This window comes from Mastomys coucha, unplaced genomic scaffold (assembly GCF_008632895.1).
Source record: "Mastomys coucha isolate ucsf_1 unplaced genomic scaffold, UCSF_Mcou_1 pScaffold11, whole genome shotgun sequence".
In the NCBI taxonomy this organism is placed as follows: Eukaryota; Metazoa; Chordata; class Mammalia; order Rodentia; family Muridae; genus Mastomys; species Mastomys coucha.
The window spans coordinates 12854545-12872970 of NW_022196893.1; the positions used below are offsets into that span (position 1 = coordinate 12854545).

At 46.8% G+C, this 18426-nt stretch overlaps 1 protein-coding gene across 1 annotated transcript in view; it reads left to right on the forward strand.

The window, feature by feature from the left end:
- Nucleotides 1-18426, forward strand: part of Mei1 (meiotic double-stranded break formation protein 1) — a 64857-nt gene that overhangs the window by 28186 nt on the left and 18245 nt on the right. The window contains exons 15-22 of the mRNA XM_031359486.1: nt 980-1121; nt 2364-2475; nt 4488-4548; nt 6753-6850; nt 9052-9220; nt 9501-9648; nt 11201-11473; nt 15615-15780. Coding sequence (XP_031215346.1) covers nt 980-1121; nt 2364-2475; nt 4488-4548; nt 6753-6850; nt 9052-9220; nt 9501-9648; nt 11201-11473; nt 15615-15780 — 1169 coding nt within the window. The remainder of the gene's footprint in view (nt 1-979; nt 1122-2363; nt 2476-4487; nt 4549-6752; nt 6851-9051; nt 9221-9500; nt 9649-11200; nt 11474-15614; nt 15781-18426) is intronic.

An 18426-nucleotide genomic window follows, 5' to 3' on the forward strand; every position in this document is an offset into this window, starting at 1 on the left:
TTTTTTTTGTGGGTGTTTTCTTAAATGTGTATATGTGCGTCATCTACATGCATTGCCCATGGATGCTAAGAGAGGGTATCAGATCCTCTGGAACTGGAGTTACAGACGGTTGACAGTCACCACGTAGGTGCTGAGGAATTGAACCTGGGTCCTGTAGAGGAGCAGCCAGTGCTCTTAACAACTGATGGAGCCATCTCTCCAGCCCCCATGAAGTCATGCCGTATCCATTTTTGTTCATCCAAGTCTAGCCCAATGCCGTTACTCTTCTCTGAACATAGCTCATATAAACAGATGTGGGTTTGGGTTTGTTTTGTTTTTCAAGACAGGGTTTCTCTGTGTACCTCTGGCTGTCCTAGAGCTCATTCTGTAGGCCAGGCTGGCCTCGAACTCACACAGATCTGTCTTCCTCTGCCTCCCAAGTGCTGGGATTAAAGGCATGCAGCACCACCGTCTGACACAGAAACAGATGTATGTCATATCGCTGTAGCACTAGTGAGAGGGGACAGAAAGAGTGACTTCTCCCCACAAGGGCTCACAGTCTCTGAGGGAAGGATACTCAAGTATATGTGAATTCCCTGAGTTGTGTAGAGTCCAAGGAAGGTGTTACAGGTAGAGAGCAGCATTGGGAAAGGCAGAGAGATGCTGCAGCATATATAGCAGGACATGCTCGGGGGGTACACATAGGGTATGGAAGAGCCATGTGTAATGGGGCAGCAGAGACACAGAGCGCTGTGTAGCTCTGCTGTCCTGGAACTCACTCTCTAGACCAGGCTGGCTTTGAACTCAGAGATTCACCTGCCTCTGCTTTCCTTCTGGAAAGGTGTGTGCCACCATTGCCCAGCTCAGCGAGGACTCCTAAAATTTCCCCCATCTAAGGGTAGGAATGTTTTCCCTGAGTTCTGAGCACAGTCTAACAGGATACATCCTCTCTTGTGGTGCATGCGTGTCATGTTAGTAAGCACGCATACTGGTTTCTTAGGCTGGCTGTGGAATTCCAAGGTGAGCCTTGTGCCCAGGAGAACCCCTTTACAGCTCCCAGTGCAGAGAAGGAAGACACCTTGGAGGCCTTCTCAGAGTTTCTTCTCAGTGCCTGTGACTCCCAGTGCATCCCAATGGTGATGGTAGGTCTCTTTTCCACAGGGACGCAAACCCTAGGGACTACTCAGCTGGGCCTCGGGGCCTTAGCAATGTTATTCTTTTGTTTGTTTGTTTGTTTGTTTGTTTGTTTGTTTTTTGAGACAGGGTTTCTCTGTGTAGCCTTGGCTGTCCTGGAACTCACTCTGTAGACCAGGTTGGCCTCGAACTCAGAAATCCACCTGCCTCTGCCTCCCAAGTGCTGGGATTAAAGGCGTGCGCCACCACTGCCAGTGCTCTTAACCTCTGAGCCATCTCTCCAGCTCACTTTTTAATTTTTAAGTGATGTCTTTTTCCTGCTGTTAGAATGCACGTACATGCTGCGTATGGTGGCACATACCTTTGGTCCCAGCACTCTGGAGGCAGAGGCAGGAGGATCTTTGAGTTCAAGGCCAGCCTTGTATATAGAGTGAGTTCCAGGACAGGCTGGGCTATATAGAGAAACAAAGTGAACAAAACAAAGTGAAGGCAGTTGAATTCTATATTGCAGTTGTTACTGTAGTGAGAGAATGTTACCCTGTATCATGGCTTAGGAAGCACATTTGTACATTATAACTCATCTCTGTTCCTAGGCGGTGGGTAAAACTGCCTGCAGTTTCACGAACTTGGTTCTCTCAGGGGAGAGAACAAGTACCTGAAAGAGAAGTCGAAATTTGAGAGAAATCACGAAGCCAAGTTGAAATAGTCCAGTCAAGACTTCAACTTTACTTAGAAAAGCCAAGATTTTTATAGTTACACCAAAAGCGAAACCAAACCTCTAGGTTACATGATACTTGCATAACATAAACACTGCAGAAAAGGTCTGGTGCCAAAGTCCCTAGCAACTCGGAATGTCTTCAGGCGGAGGGCCTTGTAGTATCTCAGGTGTGAACTTCTAGGCAGCTTTCTTCAAAGAAGAACTGACGGTCTGCAGAGAGCTTTTGTCTTAGCTCCCCAGGTGGCAGCCTCCAAGCAGAGACTGCCAGAGTCCGACGGCTGAGCTGAGGGGGGCAGGGAACAGGTGGGTGTGGGGAGACTAGAGCAGGAGCAGGGGAAGTAGAGTGTCTGCAGTACAGCTAAGGACAGAGTCAGGCCGTAGGTGCAGGTTCCTGAGCTCGGGTCCCCTGGCTTCTCTGTGTCAATCAAATGAAAGTGGTCACATCTGCCCTTGTATTCGATGGCCACTTTTGAAGATGCCTTTTCTTCTTCAGAGCCTCAGACCTCTGTGTTCTCACTTCTGGTCCTTTCAGAGGTACTCGGAGGAGGCCACGCACCCAAACCTGATGGAAGTTTTCCTCTCCATCCTACACAGCCTCTTTGTCATCATTCCCCACATGAAGGTGAAGTTCTCCAGGAAGCTTGGTAGGTGCCAGGGAGGTGGCAGACATTGCTGTCTGCAGGGAGGTGCACACTGTGAGCAGCTGTTGAGAGTGTTAAGGAAATGTCTGTTAGACCGTACATCCTTTTCTCTGTCAGTGCTGAGCGGTAGGAAGATCGTGGGGCAGTCAAAGCTGTTAAAGCCAGTTTCCAATTTATTGATACTTTCAGTGTTGTCTAGAAGTCCAGGAGGCTCCAGTTAAGTATTTGCAACGCAGTCTTTCCTTCCTTCCTTCCTTCCTTCCTTCCTTCCTTCCTTCCTTCCATCTTCCTCCTTCCCCTTATCCCTCCCTCCTTTCTTCTTTATTTCTTTTGAGACAGGGTTTCTCTGTGTAGCCCTAAGTGTCCTAGAACTCACTCTGATGACCAGGCTGACCTTGAACTCACAGAGATCAACTTGCCTCTGCCTCCCATGTGCTGGGATTAAATTTGTGAGCCACCATGCCTGGCTCCCCATTCCTTTCATATACATATCCCCTGAGACTGCAAATGATGTTTAAGATTTTTTTTTGTTTGTTTTTGTTTTGGTTTTGGTTTTTTTGAGACAGGATTTCTCTGTGTAGCCCTGGATGTCTTGGAACTCACTCTGTAGACCAGGCTGGCCTCGAACTTGGAAATCCGCTTGCCTCTGCCTCCCAAGTGCTGGGATTAAAAGTATGCACCACTACCACTCGATAGTGAAAAATGTCTTAACATACTTCCAAGAGCCTTCTAAGGGAACAGTCATACTGCTTGTAGAAGCTACTATTTAGTGGTTCACTGAGGTTCCTTCCTATTTCATCCATCCATCCATCCATCCATCCATCCATCCATCCAACCATCCATCCATCCATCCATCCATCCATCCATCCATCCATCCATCTATCTATCTACCTATCTACCTTTCTATCTGTTGTGTGTGTGTGTGTGTGTATGTGTATGCATGCACTTGCACGCTTGTGCACACATGCACAAGGACAACTTGCATAAATCATCTCTCTACTTTCACTCTGTGGGTCCTGAGGGTGGAACTCAGGTGGTCAGGCTTGGTAACAAGTGTCTCTACTCCCTGAGCCTTGTCATTGACTGCCTGGCTTCTGATTTTTTTTCCTTCTCCAGTCTTTAATAAACTTAATAATTTAAATTCTTACATGAGACACTGTGATATGCTTTGCATTGATTGACTGGTTACAAATTCATAGGAATTACACATAATCCTCACTGAGGCAATGCATGAATCAGAAAGGTGAAGCGACTTGCCCAAAGTTTGCAACCCAGAGCTTGCACGTGGAATGCTCCGCTTCCAATATGGCGAATGTTAGAGTTTTGTTTCTTTTTTTAAAGGTTTCTTTTTAGTTTTGGGTTTTGTGTGTGCATTTGTGTATGTGTGTGTGTGTGTACACGCATGTGTGCATGTAAATGTGCATGTATGTGCGGGGTATGTGTTCATTATTACAGGCAGAGGCCAGAAAAGGGCATGGAGTCCCTGGAGCTGGAGTTAGAGGCAAATGTGAGCCACTTGATGTGGGTGGTGGGAGCAAACCCCAGTCTCAGAGACGAGACTGGGAGAAGGCTTGCAATAGGGTGGCCTGGGCCATGGTCAGTGGCTAAGACAGAAGCTGTTGTCCAGTCTCTGGTCTGAGATCCAGTCTCCTTCACATGGACAATTTACAGAGATGGAGATAAAGTGATAATTACCTTTATTCTTTCCAAGTCTGAATTATTTTCTACAAAGATGAGCCAAAGGCTAGAAGCAGGAATGTCCTTCTTGGTGCCTGTAGAATGTACCAGGTTATAGTAGAACATATTTGAAAGAGACTGGAGATGAACAGTCATCCAGCTCTTATAAACATTTGTTAGATGTACTTATTCTCAACCTATGACGTATGGACAGTCGGTCTCCCAAGTTAACTGCTACTAGTTCCTGGTGAACCAGGCTCCATGATGGCAAAAGCAGTTCTCTGACACCAGTACCTGGAAGTTTTGTGGCAAGCTTGCTTTCTTCCCATTTCGCCTAGCTGATTCATCATTCATACGACTGACCCTGGAGCTGAAGGCCAGGTTCTGCGGTGGCCAGAGGTATGTATGACCCCTGCCAGAACCGACCAGCAAGGGGCCAGAAAAAATTTTGACCTAGCAAGTACAAGGGTCTGGTTGGTGTTTTAGTCATGGGACTCTGGTGTATTGGAAAACAGTGTCAGCGTTGCCCAGCAACTGAGACATGAGCTGGAGGTGCTTCTGTAGGTTTAGTTTCATCTGCAGTGGAAAAGCGTTGTGTGAACGGACAACTTTCACAGCAAAGCTGGGAGGGCCCTGTCCTAGCTTCATCTCTGTGGCTGTGATAAAACACCCTGACAAAGGGGCTAGTGAGATGTCTCAGCGGTTAAGAGCACTTCAGAAGGTCCTGAGTTCAAATCCCAGCAACCACATGATGGCTCACAACCATCTGTATAGCTACTCATATACATAAAATAAATAAATAAATCTTTAAAAGAAATACCCTGACAAAAACAACATAGGGAAGAAAACCAGCTAGTCACATTGTGATGTTTGCTTCCTTCTTTCCTTTTTTTGGGGGGGTGACGGGGGAGGGGAGTGTCAGGGAGTGGTGTTCCGAGATAGAGTTTCTCTGAGTAGCTCTGGCTCTGACAGTCCTGGAACTTCCTCTGTACATCAGGCTGGCCTTGAACTCACAGAAATCTGCCTGCCTTTGCCTCCCAAGTGCTGGAATTAAAGGCATGAACCACCCCCAGCCGCTTTCTTTATTTGTATATAGTTCAGGACCCCCTGCCTAGGAATAGTACCACCCATAGTGGACTGATTCTTCCTAGATCACTTATCTTAATTAGCACAACCTTCGACAATATGCCCAAAGGCTAACACAATATAGACCATCTTTCTCTGAGAATCTCTTTCTGGGAGACTCTAGGTTGTGTCAAGTTATTAATGAAAGCTAAACATCGGGGCTGGAGAGATGGCTCAGTGGTTAAGAGCACTGACTGCTCTTCCAGAGGTTCTGAGTTCAATTCCCAGCAACCACATGGTGGCTCACAACCATCTGTAATGGGATCTGATGCCCTCTTCTGGCGTGTCTGAAGACAGTTACAGTGTGCTCATATAAATAAAGTAAATAAAGAAATCTTTAAAAAAGAAAGCAAGCTAAACATCACAGGCTGTTGGGGCTCATCTGTATAAATGGAGAAACTGAAGCTCTGAGAGCTGAGAGGATAGAATGTTTAGCAACTTGGAGTTTTTGCCAGCCAGCAATTTCACAGGATCGATTTTTGTTTATAGTGGGTGCCACTGTTCCAGTGTCTGGTCTTACTAGTTTTCTAGATCACCTTTCTGTACCTTCCTGTCTTTGCCACGGTCCAAAGTGTAGAAACTACAAGTACCACATGTGGTGTTCCTTCCATAGCTTTGAACAGACACCCACATTCAGAGAGTATTCTGCAATCCATCCAGGTTCAAGGTCAAACTGCAATTACATTTCTTCTCTTCTTCTTCTTCCTCTTCCTCTTCCTCTTCTTCTTCTTCTCCTTCTCCTCCTCCTCTTCTTCTTCCTCCTCCTCTTCTTCCTCTTCTTTTTTCTCTTTCTCTTCTTCCTCCTTTTTCTCCCTTCTTCCTGTTCTTTTTTCTCCTCCTTCTCTTTCTTTCTTCTTGTTTTTCATAAGTGTTCTACCCCAGGCTAGACTTCATGGCAATCCTCCTGCCTCAGCCTCCCAAGTGCTAAAATTACAAATACATGCCACCATATTTGGTAGGTCCTTATATTTGAACTATTCCCCAGCCCTTTATTTTTGTTTTTATGGCCTTCCTTATTTTATGTTTTGAGGAAATTTTTAGTGATTCCCATATGGGCCAAGTGCCTCTTGCAAGTGTGGCAGCTGGTTCCATATTTACTTTTAAATGATATTTAAATTTTATTTTTATTTTATGTTTATGTGCATACCTACTTTCCTGTATATGTGTGCATTGCCCAGGGAAGCCAAAAGAGGGTATGGACCTGGAGTTACAGTTGGTTGTGTGCTGTCCATCATGGGTGCTAGGAGCCAAACCTGGATCCTTTGCAAAATCAGCAAATACCCTGAACCCTGGGCCCTCTCTCCAGTTCCCCTCCCCGACTGTTTCCTTTTTGCAGGGTCTCCTCTACCGTAGCCATGATTACACTTTGACTGGGCTCTGGTACAAGGCGCTAGTGTCTTAGTGCACGGTGGGGTTAATGCTATCAGAGCCAAAGCAGTAAGTAACGCTCTCTCTTTGTTCTCACTTCTCCCTCTAAGCTACTCATCCCTAAATCAGGTGTGCTCCAGTTTCCTGTACTACCTGTGCCTCAATCTCCTCTCAGCTCCAGAGAAGACAGAGCCACTTTCCCAAGAAGGTAAGATGGAGTGGGCTCACCCCTCCCCACTCCCACGACAGTTTCCTGTCTGAAAGCCTCAATGGCAGGCTCTGTGACGAGTCCATGCAGCGAGAGAGACCTCAGGCTCTGTGAGAGTCAATGCAGCGAGAGAGACCTCAGGCTCTGTGAGAGTCCATGCAGCGAGAGAGACCTCAGGCTCTGTGACGAGTCAATGCAGCGAGAGAGACCTCTTGGATACTGCTACACTTATTGACTTCTAGGATGATCCCTAGGGAGATAGAATAATATGGAAAAGGATGGGATCCAAGACTCCTGGGGTATCAGACTCTTGAGGGTTGAGAAGGATGTGGAAACTTATCTGGTCTAAATCCTTTCTTCCAACTGTCTCCTCTGCACCGTCCCCTCACTAATTCTTTGCTGGTCCACGTCTAGCCCAGAACTCAGCATCTCTTGAGTAAAGTAGTCTGTTCCATTTCTTTGTTCATTCATTTATGAAATAGTTCTTGTACATCCATTGTGTGCCAGACAGTATTCCAGGGGCTGGTGGAAGAACCGGGGAGACAAAGCCCTTTTCTCCTCCAGTGAGAAAGGCAGGCATTGTACAGTAGATGCAATGCCAGAGCTTGGTAGGACTATGAAAGAGATAAAAGCAGACAAAGGGATAGAGAAGGACAGAAGACAGGAGGCTGTGCCAGATAGGGGGCCAAAGGAGAGCCATGCAGAACCCGGGCAGGAAGAACAGTGGGTGCAGACCTTATGCTAGACACCTTCTCTTTTGTCGAATACTCATGGGCTTCTCCCCTATGTCTGGGAGGCAGAGTTGATAAAGCAAAGGTCGCAGTGTTATTTCCTGTGAAATTCCCCTGTTCTAGACTCCACACTTGGTATAACCTAAGACAATCAATGTTTTATGTACTTGCTCAAATATTATCCTCTTCGTGGTTAGACTTGGTGGGAAGTGTACTTTTTTCCTTTTTCCATGATGAAGATTCTGAGTCATCTCCATCCACTCCTTTCCTATCCACTTTCTTTCTTTGTTTCTTTGTTTCTTCCTTCCTTCCTTCCTTCCTTCCTTCCTTCCTTCCTTCCTTCCTTCCTTCCTTCCTTTCTTCCTTTCTTTTAAAGATTTATTTATTTATTTTATGTATGTGAGTACACTGTAGCTGTACAGATGGCTGTGAGCCTTCATGTGGTTGTGGGGAATTCAAATTTTTAGGACCTCTGTTTTCGCAGGTCCCTGCTTGCTCTGGCCCAAAGATTTATTTATTATATGTAAGTACACTGTAGCTGTCTTCAGACACACCAGAAGAAGGCATCAGATCTCATTTCGGGTGGTTGTGAGCCACTATGTGGTTGCTGGGAATTGAACTCAGAGCCTTCGGAAGAGCAGCTTAACCCTTGAGCCATCTTTCCAGCCCCTTGATTTTTATTTTTTTGAGGCAGGATCTCACTATGTTGCCCGGGCTATCCTCGAACAGTCTAGCCTTCTACCTCAGCCTCCTGAGTGCCACCCCACTACCTTGCCAGTACACAGTGGGAATGGGTTGTGCCACCACACCCTGCTAACGTGCTTATCTGCCCTACTGTACCCCAGTCCTTTAAGCAGCGTTTGGTGTCTTCTGCAGCCCAGCTATGAATTACCCGTATGGCCTTACGGTTCCTGACACTCTGCATCTGTCCATTCCAAACAGAAATGTGTCCTCCTATAGCTCTGAGCCTCCGAACACCCTGCTTCCCCTCCCTTGGGTTTTGCTCTCTCCCTTCCTTGCCTGCTTTCTGCTTATGCCATACAATTCTCTGCCCTTTAAGCTTGCTCTCTCCACCACACATACGCGAGTTTCTCTTTCCATGATGGAACACGACCCTGACCATTTGTCCTGTGACCAACTTATCTAGCTCTTCCTTCAGGGCCTCTGGTAGGTTTCACAGTCTGATCTAAAGTAGTCACTCACTGAATATCTATCAGAGGAATGAATGAATGAATGAGTGAATGAATAACTAAATGGATGAATAAATGAATGAACGGATGCTGTCTGTGTCCTTCCACATGTTAAGTTCAGGCTCTTCTGACAGGCTGACAGCTGCTAAGGGAAGAACCTTCAATTTTCCCTGTGCTACCCTCAGTGCCCTCTGTAGCATCTACACACAGTGGTTCTCAGGTGTCATTGCCTGCTTTCCTGTGTTCTCTTTGTGGCCTTCCCCCACCTGCTCCCTCCCAGAACTCTCTGCAGTGTCTGAGTTCCTTCAGCATGGACTTCCCCACATAAGGAGCAGGACCGCAGAAAGCCTTGCCTTCCTGTCAGATCGGCAGTATGTGGAGGTGGCCACACGCCAGAGACAGTACTGCACCCTGCTCCTGTTCTACCTTGCTCATGTCCATGACGACAGGTCAGTACCCAGAGCCGGCAGCTGGTGCAGAGTCCTGCTTCCGTGTAATGGGCACCTGTTTGTGTTATGTTAACATGTTCATCTATGCACGTGCGTTTCTATTGGAGAGGTGTGGCAATGCTTCGAATGTCTATACAGCACACTGTTTGTGCGTGGTATTGTGAGGCTGTGGGCATGCTGGGAAGGACACTGAGTTGAGGGAGGATGGGAGCAAGCAGAACAGAAGGCTCTGCTGGCCTGGCAGCTGGCCCTTCTCACCTGGGCTCTCTTTGCTCAACAGGTTTGTCCCTGAGGGGGAACTCTTTGTGGCCTTGCAGAGCTTCCTTTTGTCTCTGCAGGACCAGGGTGAATGCCCTCCACCAGTGGTCTGCAAAGCCTCCGTCTATCTGCTGGCAGTGTGCGGGGACAAGGACAGTGCACTGGGTGAGGTATGAACCAGAAGGGCATGTTTGAGCTGCATGGGGATGAGTCGGGGCTTCTGCGACTGCCTGAGACGGAAGAGAAATGCATGATGGGAAGAGTACCAGTGCCTTCTCATGTAGCAAGGCTGGATGCAAGGTCTCTTCATAAATAAATATATAAATAAATAAAGTAAAATTTCTTCTTCCCACTCCTGTCTTTCTGAAACATTTCAAAATAATTCACAGTTTTTGATATGCTCTTTCTTCCTTCAATGCTTCAATATATATTTCCCCAAAATAACGGCCTTCTAGTTTGGGTGTGGTGGCCTATGTCTGTAGTTACAGTGTTTGACAGGACAGGAAGATTTTTGCCCAGCTTGGACTACATAGTAAGTTCTGGGTCAATCTGGGTGAGGCTCTGTCTCAAACAAAGTCCAGAGATACTACTCAGTTCTTAAGTAAGTTCTTAATCTAATTTCACTTTTCTTTGAGTGCTGGGGATTTAACCTGCTGCTTTAACATGCTACATAGTCTACCACTGAGCTACAACCTGAGCCACCACATTTTCTACTAACACTAATAATGTTCTATATAGCTATCTTTCTCCTAGTCTAAGATTGCCTCCCTCCTCCCTGTCTCTCTCCTTCCCTCCCTCCCTCCTTCTTTCTTTTTTTTCTCTTTCTTGAGACAGGGGTCTCTCTGGGTAGCCCTGGCTGTCCTGGAGCTCACTATGTACACCAGGCTGGTCTTCAATTCAGAGATCTGCCTGCTTCTGCCAGATTAGAGACATATGCTATCACGCCCAGCTAAACCACAAATTTCAAATTTTTTTCTTCCCCTTTTTTATCCCATCTAGTCCCCACCCTATAGAATGGTGGCAGATTAACAAGCAGGTCTTCTGGACCTCCACATTTGAAATGCCCTCACACACACACACACTTAGGTGTGCCTTATTGATCTGGGCATTCCCCAATCAAACCAATCCTTTTGTTAATCTTCATTTTCAAGATTAACTGAAGAATCTGAACATTGGATCAAATTTTTTTATGGGAAAAGAGTAGGTATTTAGGGTTCTGTAAATGATTCCACACACATCTGCCTTCTCCCTTCTGAGCCAGGCCCTCTGCTGGTGCACCTGCCCCCAAGCAGTCTAAGGTAGTAGACAGACAGAAGTATTGACAGTTGTCATGATAAGGCATCGTTCCTTAGCCCCAGTGCTACTTTTATCTTGCACTAACCCCCCTCTTTCTCCCTGCTCCCCCATGGGGATCTTTGTCATGCCTTGCAGGGCATCTAGTAGCATGCTCACAGTCAACATAGCAGATGCCAATAGCATTTCCCCCAGTCATGTAATCGGAACTGTCTCCACACGTCACCAAATATCACACAGGGAGCAAATGCACTCTGGGTTACTATTGAAAGGGAAGCAGTGTGGGGTTTCCTCACCAAGACCATTCCTGTGAACAGCACGCTGTCCTGGGATGCTCAGACGCCAATCCATTCTCCTCAGTCACTGGCTATGCTGTTGGGGTTTCAGGTCCTCTGCAAAGGATGTTTACCTGCTCTCTGTTGCCTCCAGGCCATGGTCAGCGCAGTCAGAAAGTTCCTGGAGAGCATCTCAGACCTACGCCTGGTCTACACTCACCACCCGCTCCTGCTCAGGTTCTTCCTGGAACATCCAGGGTTGATGAGCAGGTTTGGGCATCGTGTCTTGGAACTTTGGTTCTCTTGGGAAGAGAGCGGCTATGAGGATCTAGGGGATGACTCCTCTCCTGGGCCGACCCTTCCCGTCAACCTTGCAGCCCTGTTCCGGATGCTCAGGACCATGCCCAGCATCTTACTCATCCTGCTGGTAGGTGCACTCACTCCTTCCTGCGTTCGCAGATGCTCGGTCTTGGGAGACGTAACTCACTTGTTAGAGGGCTTGCCTTGCGTGCGGGCCCCGTGGCCTCATCCCGAGTTTGCATAAACTGAGCATGGTCATGCACACCAGTATTCCAGCACTTGGAAACTGAAGGCTGGAGAAACAAGTTTAGGGTTATCCTGTACTATATAGTGAGTTTAGGGACAGCCTGGGTTTCAAGAGAGAGTGGCTTGTTTATTTGTTTGTTTGTTTTTGTGAGTGTAAGCCTTGCTAACTACTCCCAAGTTACTGTAAGTCTTCTGTCTTTACCTATGGGCTCATGAACCCTGCCTCCTGTGAGTTATATTTTAATTACCCTCCTTTACACAGCCCAACTCTTAGTTCTAATTGGGTTCTTCAAACTTTTTGCCTCCATCCCACTAATTCATCCACCCTTTGGCTTCAGCTCCTGAAGCTCCTTAAACATCATCACCATGGTAACTGAGATGTCTCTCTGCCTAATTACCACTGGCAAGTACTCACTGGTACTCCTCCTAAACTCCCTGTTGATATTGATGGCTGCCTACTTTCATCTTAGTGACACACACTTGGCTTAAAGGATGCTGTCTCTTGGTTTTCATCCTTCTCTTGATGTCTCTCCTCAGTCTCTTGTTGATTTCCCTGCCCGAGGCCAGGTCTTGAAAGACGGTATTCTGCAGAGTTCTGTACAAGGCTGTCTTCGCTCAGCACATTTCCCCTGGGCTTGGTTCAGCTATCCCAGCACTGGTCGCCTTCTACCTGTAGGCTCCAGTCTACGATTCATTTCCGACACTCTTAAGCTCAGGCTTCTACTACAGCCATGTAGTTAGCAGGTAGGAACTCTAACATGGAGCTCTTTGGAAGGGAGGCATGGCTCAGCGCGTGCTTAGAATGCACATGAGTCTGTAAGTCAGTAAACAATATAAATCTACAATTAATCTTTAAAGGATGCTGCTCGTTAGCTCTTTATTCAGTTCCCTTCACAGTTTGGACCTTGTTCAGGTGGAGTCTGCCACCTAACTAACTAGGGCAGATGGGAAACTGTCCTGGACCATCAATTTCAAAGGAAAAAAGTACTCAGAAGAAGCGGGCGAGTAAGAAAGTGAATCTCTGGAGATTAAAACCTTAGATTTCACGTCCTCAGGAAGGGAAGGGGTATCCCATCGTCCCCCACTGGCTCAGGCCTTGCCCGTGTGTTCTGCTCCACTCATGGCTTCTTGTTGGAAGCGGTTGCATCGGGGCACAGGAGTCTTAACTCTGCTTTGCCCAGAGCTCAGCCGGAAGGAGTTATGTTTAGGGCTGGATGCTGTTTAGAGAAGGGAAATGGAGGCTTGTCTGTGTTTCGGGGAAAATGGCGAGCAGGAGAGCTGGGAGGTGGTATATAGGAATATTAAGTGCATGGTGCATACAAGTGATCACTCATACTCACTGGCTCTGAGTCTGAGGCGGATAATTCACGTTAAAGACGCTAATAGGATTGCCCAAGGTATTAAGATCACAGCTAGGACCGGAGGCCACGGTCACCGAGCTTGACTAAATTAGACTCTGGAAACAACAGTGCTGAAAAGAACAGCAAGAACAACTTTGTTTTCTGTTCCCACAGATAATTCCCACCATTGCTCTCCAGCTTTTAGCCACAGGAGGGAAAAGAGTCTAAAAATATGTGCTGGGACCAATTTCTGGTTTTGATATGGGTAATTAGCAGCTGAAAACAAAGCTGTTAATTGCCACTCTTATCAACGGGTGGTCTTTCACGTACGCTGTTGAGCTGTGAAAAGCAAGGGTGCCACAGATGCTCTGTTCTGAGTTCGGACAGCTTTGGGCAGTTGAAAACCGCAGTGGGCCGTGGGTCCGCCCAACTCCCTCTCACTAACCCGAAGGATGATGTGCATTGGTATGCATGCAGCTTTACTGCAGCTGACAAAGACCATGTAGCCTGTTTCCCTTTGGACCTTCCAAATTCACAGATTTCTGAGGAGCCATTGTGTGGCAGTGGGGCAGGGATGGGCCAGCGAGGGATAGCAGGGATACTGACTCGACCCTTACTGTCTTGACCCTGAGTAAGTCATTTCTACTTTAGATGTCAGCCTCATACTCCTCGAGGGGGGGGATGTGGATGAACTAATAATGCACATGCATGCATCAATTATATATTATCGTTGTATGAGATAGGATTTCAACGCTGATCCCAAGCTGGCCTGGGGTAGAGCTCTGGATGTAACCCAGGCTGTCCTTGAACTTTAGACTCATCCATCTCAATTTTCTGAATTCTAAAATTTTAGGTTTGTGCCGTCACATCCATCTTTGACATATTCTAGATTATCTAGATTTTGTTGCCCCTCCAATTTATGATTTTTGTCTGCCCAGAGTTGTTTTTTGAGTCTTTGTGAGGTGGCGGCAGAGGTAAAACCACCTCCCCCCTTCATTAGTACACTCTGTGGTAGAATTTTCAACTACTATTATTCTCTTTAAGGCACCATCTTATTTCTGTAGCCTAGGCTAGACTGGAAATTAATATATTTAGTCCAGGCTGGCCTCCCACACCTGAAGTTCTCTGCCTCCTCCTCCTGAGTGTATGTTACCACATCTGGCTCTCTGCTACTTTCTTGATAGACAACTCATCAATCTGCTTTACATTCTTCATTTGAAAACTTGGAGCAACACCTAACTGGAGGAGTTATTAGAAAGATATAAAAATGTACAGGCAAATGTATGGCTATGATATAAAAACAGTGCCACACTGGTGTTGTTGGGTTCTAATTGAGCAGTTTCTACTGATGTTGTCACTGCCTCTCCAAAGCCCAAGCCCTGGGCTGGTGAGATGGCTCAGCGGGTAAGAGCACCGACTGCTCTTCGGAAGGTCATGAGTTCAGATCCCAGCGACCACATGGTGGCTCACAACCACCCGTAATGAAATCTGACGCCCTCTTCTGGTGTGTCTGAAGACAGCTGTAGTGTACTCATTTATAATAAAAAATAAATCTTTAAAAAACAAAAATAAAATAAATTAAAAAAAAAAAAGTGCCCAAGCCCTGTGCCCTGTGCTCATTTCCCCCATGCCTGTGCAGTGGTCAGCACATCAGGATTTGTTTGGCTAAAGTGCCCCGTAGCCCTGTCTCTGCATTGGGAGCTGTTCCCTCCAGTTAGGGAGCCTTTGTTGACCTTGGATTCATAACACTCTATTCTATCTGGCCTGACACATTGGCTTGTCCAGAGGCAGCTTGTCTGAGCTGGTGGATGCCAGGAGCTACCACAGACAGCTACTGGTGCCCTTCCTGCCTGTTTTCCTTCAACCTTTCATGCTCGTTAAAATAACTCCAAAAGCAAAACAAAATAAAATGTCCTTTTCCATTTTCTGAACCCAAGACCTTCGAAGCGTGGAGTAGGGATGGGCAGTTGCTGCAGCAGAGAGAGAAGGGGCCTGACCTGGTTCTCATTTCCCATCCCTTGCCCTGAAATCTATCCCGGCCTATTTTTTCCCCCCTGACCTATGACATCTCTGTCCTCTGCCTTACCTTCTTCTGGTTCTCAGGTTCTTGGTCCTAAAAACAACCTCCTCTTGACCCCAATACTTTAACTTACAGGAGAGAGGCATCCTGAGTCCAGAGACCTACATTCATATGCTGGGTGCCAGCTTTATGTGGCCTCTGGCAAATCGTGTAATGTCCCCGAGCCTCTGTTTGCTCTTCTTCTTCTTTTTTTTTTTTTAAAGATTTATTTGTTGTTATATGTAAGTACACTGTAGCTGTCTTCAGACACAACAGAAGAGGGCATCAGACCTCATTACAGATGGTTGTGAGCCACCATGTGGTTGAAGGGATTTGAACTCAGGACCTTTGGAAGAGCAGTCAGAGCTCTTAATCGCTGAGCCATCTCTCCAGCCCCCCTCTGTTTGCTCCTTGACTTAATAGGATGGGACTGTTCTTCAGGATTTGTGAGGGAGGGGTTAGTGCATCCCCTGGAGCCTTTGTTACCGAGGTAGGGGCTGAGTGAGCAGTCACGCAGCTGCTGTGACGGCTATCATCCTATGCTCTCTTCCTGGCCCTCTCCTGCACTGTCCATCTGTCCCTGGCTGTGTGCTCTCTGAGCTCTAGCTTCCTTCTCTTCTCAGGACCTCGTCTATTCCAGCCCCGTGGACACAGCCCGAAAGGTACTGATCGTCCTGAGGACCTTCCTCCAGGGGAATGAGGATATCGAAGTGGGCGGGCTCATCCGAGGCCACTTCCTGCTCATCCTGCAGCGCCTCCTGGTGGAGTATGGAGCTCCCGCCTCAGGAGGTCAGTTTTCCTTGGCCTTGTGGAGTAGACCATTACTTATTTTGGTGACGTGTGCTCTGAGAATCAGGTTTTGCAACAGAAGAAAAACCAGGCCAGTCCCTTCCCTGCACAGCGTGTGCTCAGAACTGTTTGTCACAAAATGGCAGCTCCCAGAGGGAAGAAGAAAGTGGAGGTCTGGGGGAGGCTGAGGAACCAGCAGGGCTGTGGGAGTTGGGTGGATCTGTGATGTGTTGCATCCCCAGTGAGATCCAGGATATGCTAGCAGTCCCTGAAAAGAAGCCCCAGCTTTTCAGTGTGAAGAAACTCAAAATTGAGGTTGATTTGCCTTTAGCTATTTTTAAAGAGGCTAGAAATTTTTTTCGTTGAGAATCTGATTCTGATTTTGGTTTTGGGAGGGAAGATCTCATATAGACCAGGTTGGCCACAAATTCTTAGAGGTCCATCTGCCTCTGTCTTCTGAGTGTTGGGCTTAAAGATGTGCACTGCTTGGGGGGAGGCAACAGGGTTTGTTCTTGTTGTTTTTGTTTGTTTTTTGGAGGGGAAACTGGGAAAAGAGACATTTACATGTAAATAAAGAAAATATCTAATAAAAAAAAATAAAGATGTGCAACCGCTACACCTGGCTCTGACCAGGCTGGCCTCGAACTCAGAGATCTGCCTGCCTCTGCCTCCAGAGTGCTGGGACTAAAGGTGTGAGCCACCACCGCCCAGCTAAGAAGAACCTGATATCATAAAAATAAATTTCTGAGCCACCAAGGGCAAGTGGCAAGAGGTTATTTATGGCTCCCAAGTCCAGTCCTGAAGGAAGAATGTTGTCCTAAGGAACCAAGCACTTTGTTTCTAGGGAAGAACAAGATGTATCTGGATGACAGCACTGTGCACAGTAAGATTCGGGTCAGTGAGACAGCTCAGCAGGTAGAGCAGGTGCTGAACAGTTTACCAAGCCGAGTTTGATTCCTGGAACCCATGTGAAGGTGCAAAGAGAGAACAGACTCCCTGAAATCCTGTGGTCCCCACAAGTGTGCTGTTGTACCCCGTGTCACACACACACACACACACACACACACACACACACCATCACCACCACCACCACCACCACCACCAACAACAACAACAACAATAATAGCAATAATAACAACAACAAATAAAATTTAAAAACTGCAGGCCATATGTAGCAGCACTGGAGAGACTAAGGCAGGCATGTCTCCATTGGTCTGAGGTTAGCCTAGTCTACATAGTGAGTTTCAGTACAGCCAGGTTACATAGACCTATCCTCTATGCATGTATGTATGTATGTATGTATGTGTGTTTTTATTGTTGTTGTTGTTTTTTTGTTTTGTTTTTCGAGACAGGGTTTCTTTGTGTAGCCTGACTGTCCTGGAACTCACTCTGTAGCCTAGGCTGATTTTGAATTCACAGACGTCTGTGTGGCTCTGCCTCCCAAGTGCTGGGATTAAAAGGCTGCACCACCACCAACCAGCTAATAATTTTTTTCTTTTTTTAAAGATATAGTGTGGGGCTGGTGAGATGGCTCAACGGGTAAGAGCACCGACTGCTCTTCCAAAGGTCGTGAGTTCAAATCCCAGCAACCACATGGTGGCTCACAACCACCCATAATAAAATCTGATGCCTTCTTCTGGTGTATCTGAAGACAGCTACAGTGTACTCATTTATAGTAATAATAATAAATAAATCTTTTTTTTAAAAAAAAAGATATAGTGTGACCAGGTGGTGGTGGCATACACAGTTAATCCCACCCAGCACCTGGGAGGCAGAGGCAGGGGGGTCTCTGAGTTCGAGGCCAGCCTGGTCCATAGAGGAAGTTCAAGGACAGCCAGGGCTACACAGAAAAACCCTGGCTCAAAGAACAAAAAACAGCTAACCAAGATTGAGTGAAACTTATGTTGGAAAGGCCAGAATGTGAGACAGATTTAGATCTGTGTTCAAATCCTGGCATTGTTTGACTCGGTGGTTTTAACAGAGTACCGTAAACCGTGTGACACTTGAGTAGCAGGTTATTAGTAACCATTCTTGGGAAGTCCAGAGTCCAGATACCAGCAGGTTTGATGTCTGGTGAGAATCCACTCTGTTCAGACATCTTGTAATCCTCCTGAGGAAGAAAGGAAAAGTGACCAGGACTTTGGAGTCTCTTTTATGGGTACTAGTACTATTCATGGTGGCTGTGTCTTATGACCCAGTTGACTGCCAGTGGCCTCACTTCCTAAGAATCATATTGGAGGTTAGGATTTGAGTATAGGAAAGTGGGGGCTTACAAACCCTGCTTTTTCACTAGCTGGAGGAACCTTTGTGAGAAGTAGGAATAAAAATCCCTGTCTTTCCGGGCGGTGGTGGCGCATGCCTTTAATCCCAGCACTTGGGAGGCAGAGGCAGGTGGATTTCTGAGTTCGAGGCCAGCCTGGTCTACAGAGTGAGTTCCAGGACAGCCAGGGCTATACAGAGAAACCCTGTCTCGAAAAAAAAAAAAAATCCCTGTCTCATGTGTTTTTTTATGTACTTTAGTGAAATAATGAGTTCCCGATAGTCACCCAGAGATGGCATCCAGCGTTTGAGCTACTACTGTCTCCCACGAGGAGGAGGAAGTCTGGGAGCAGGGGGCGAATCCCAGCAAGCTGCCAGATCGTTTTT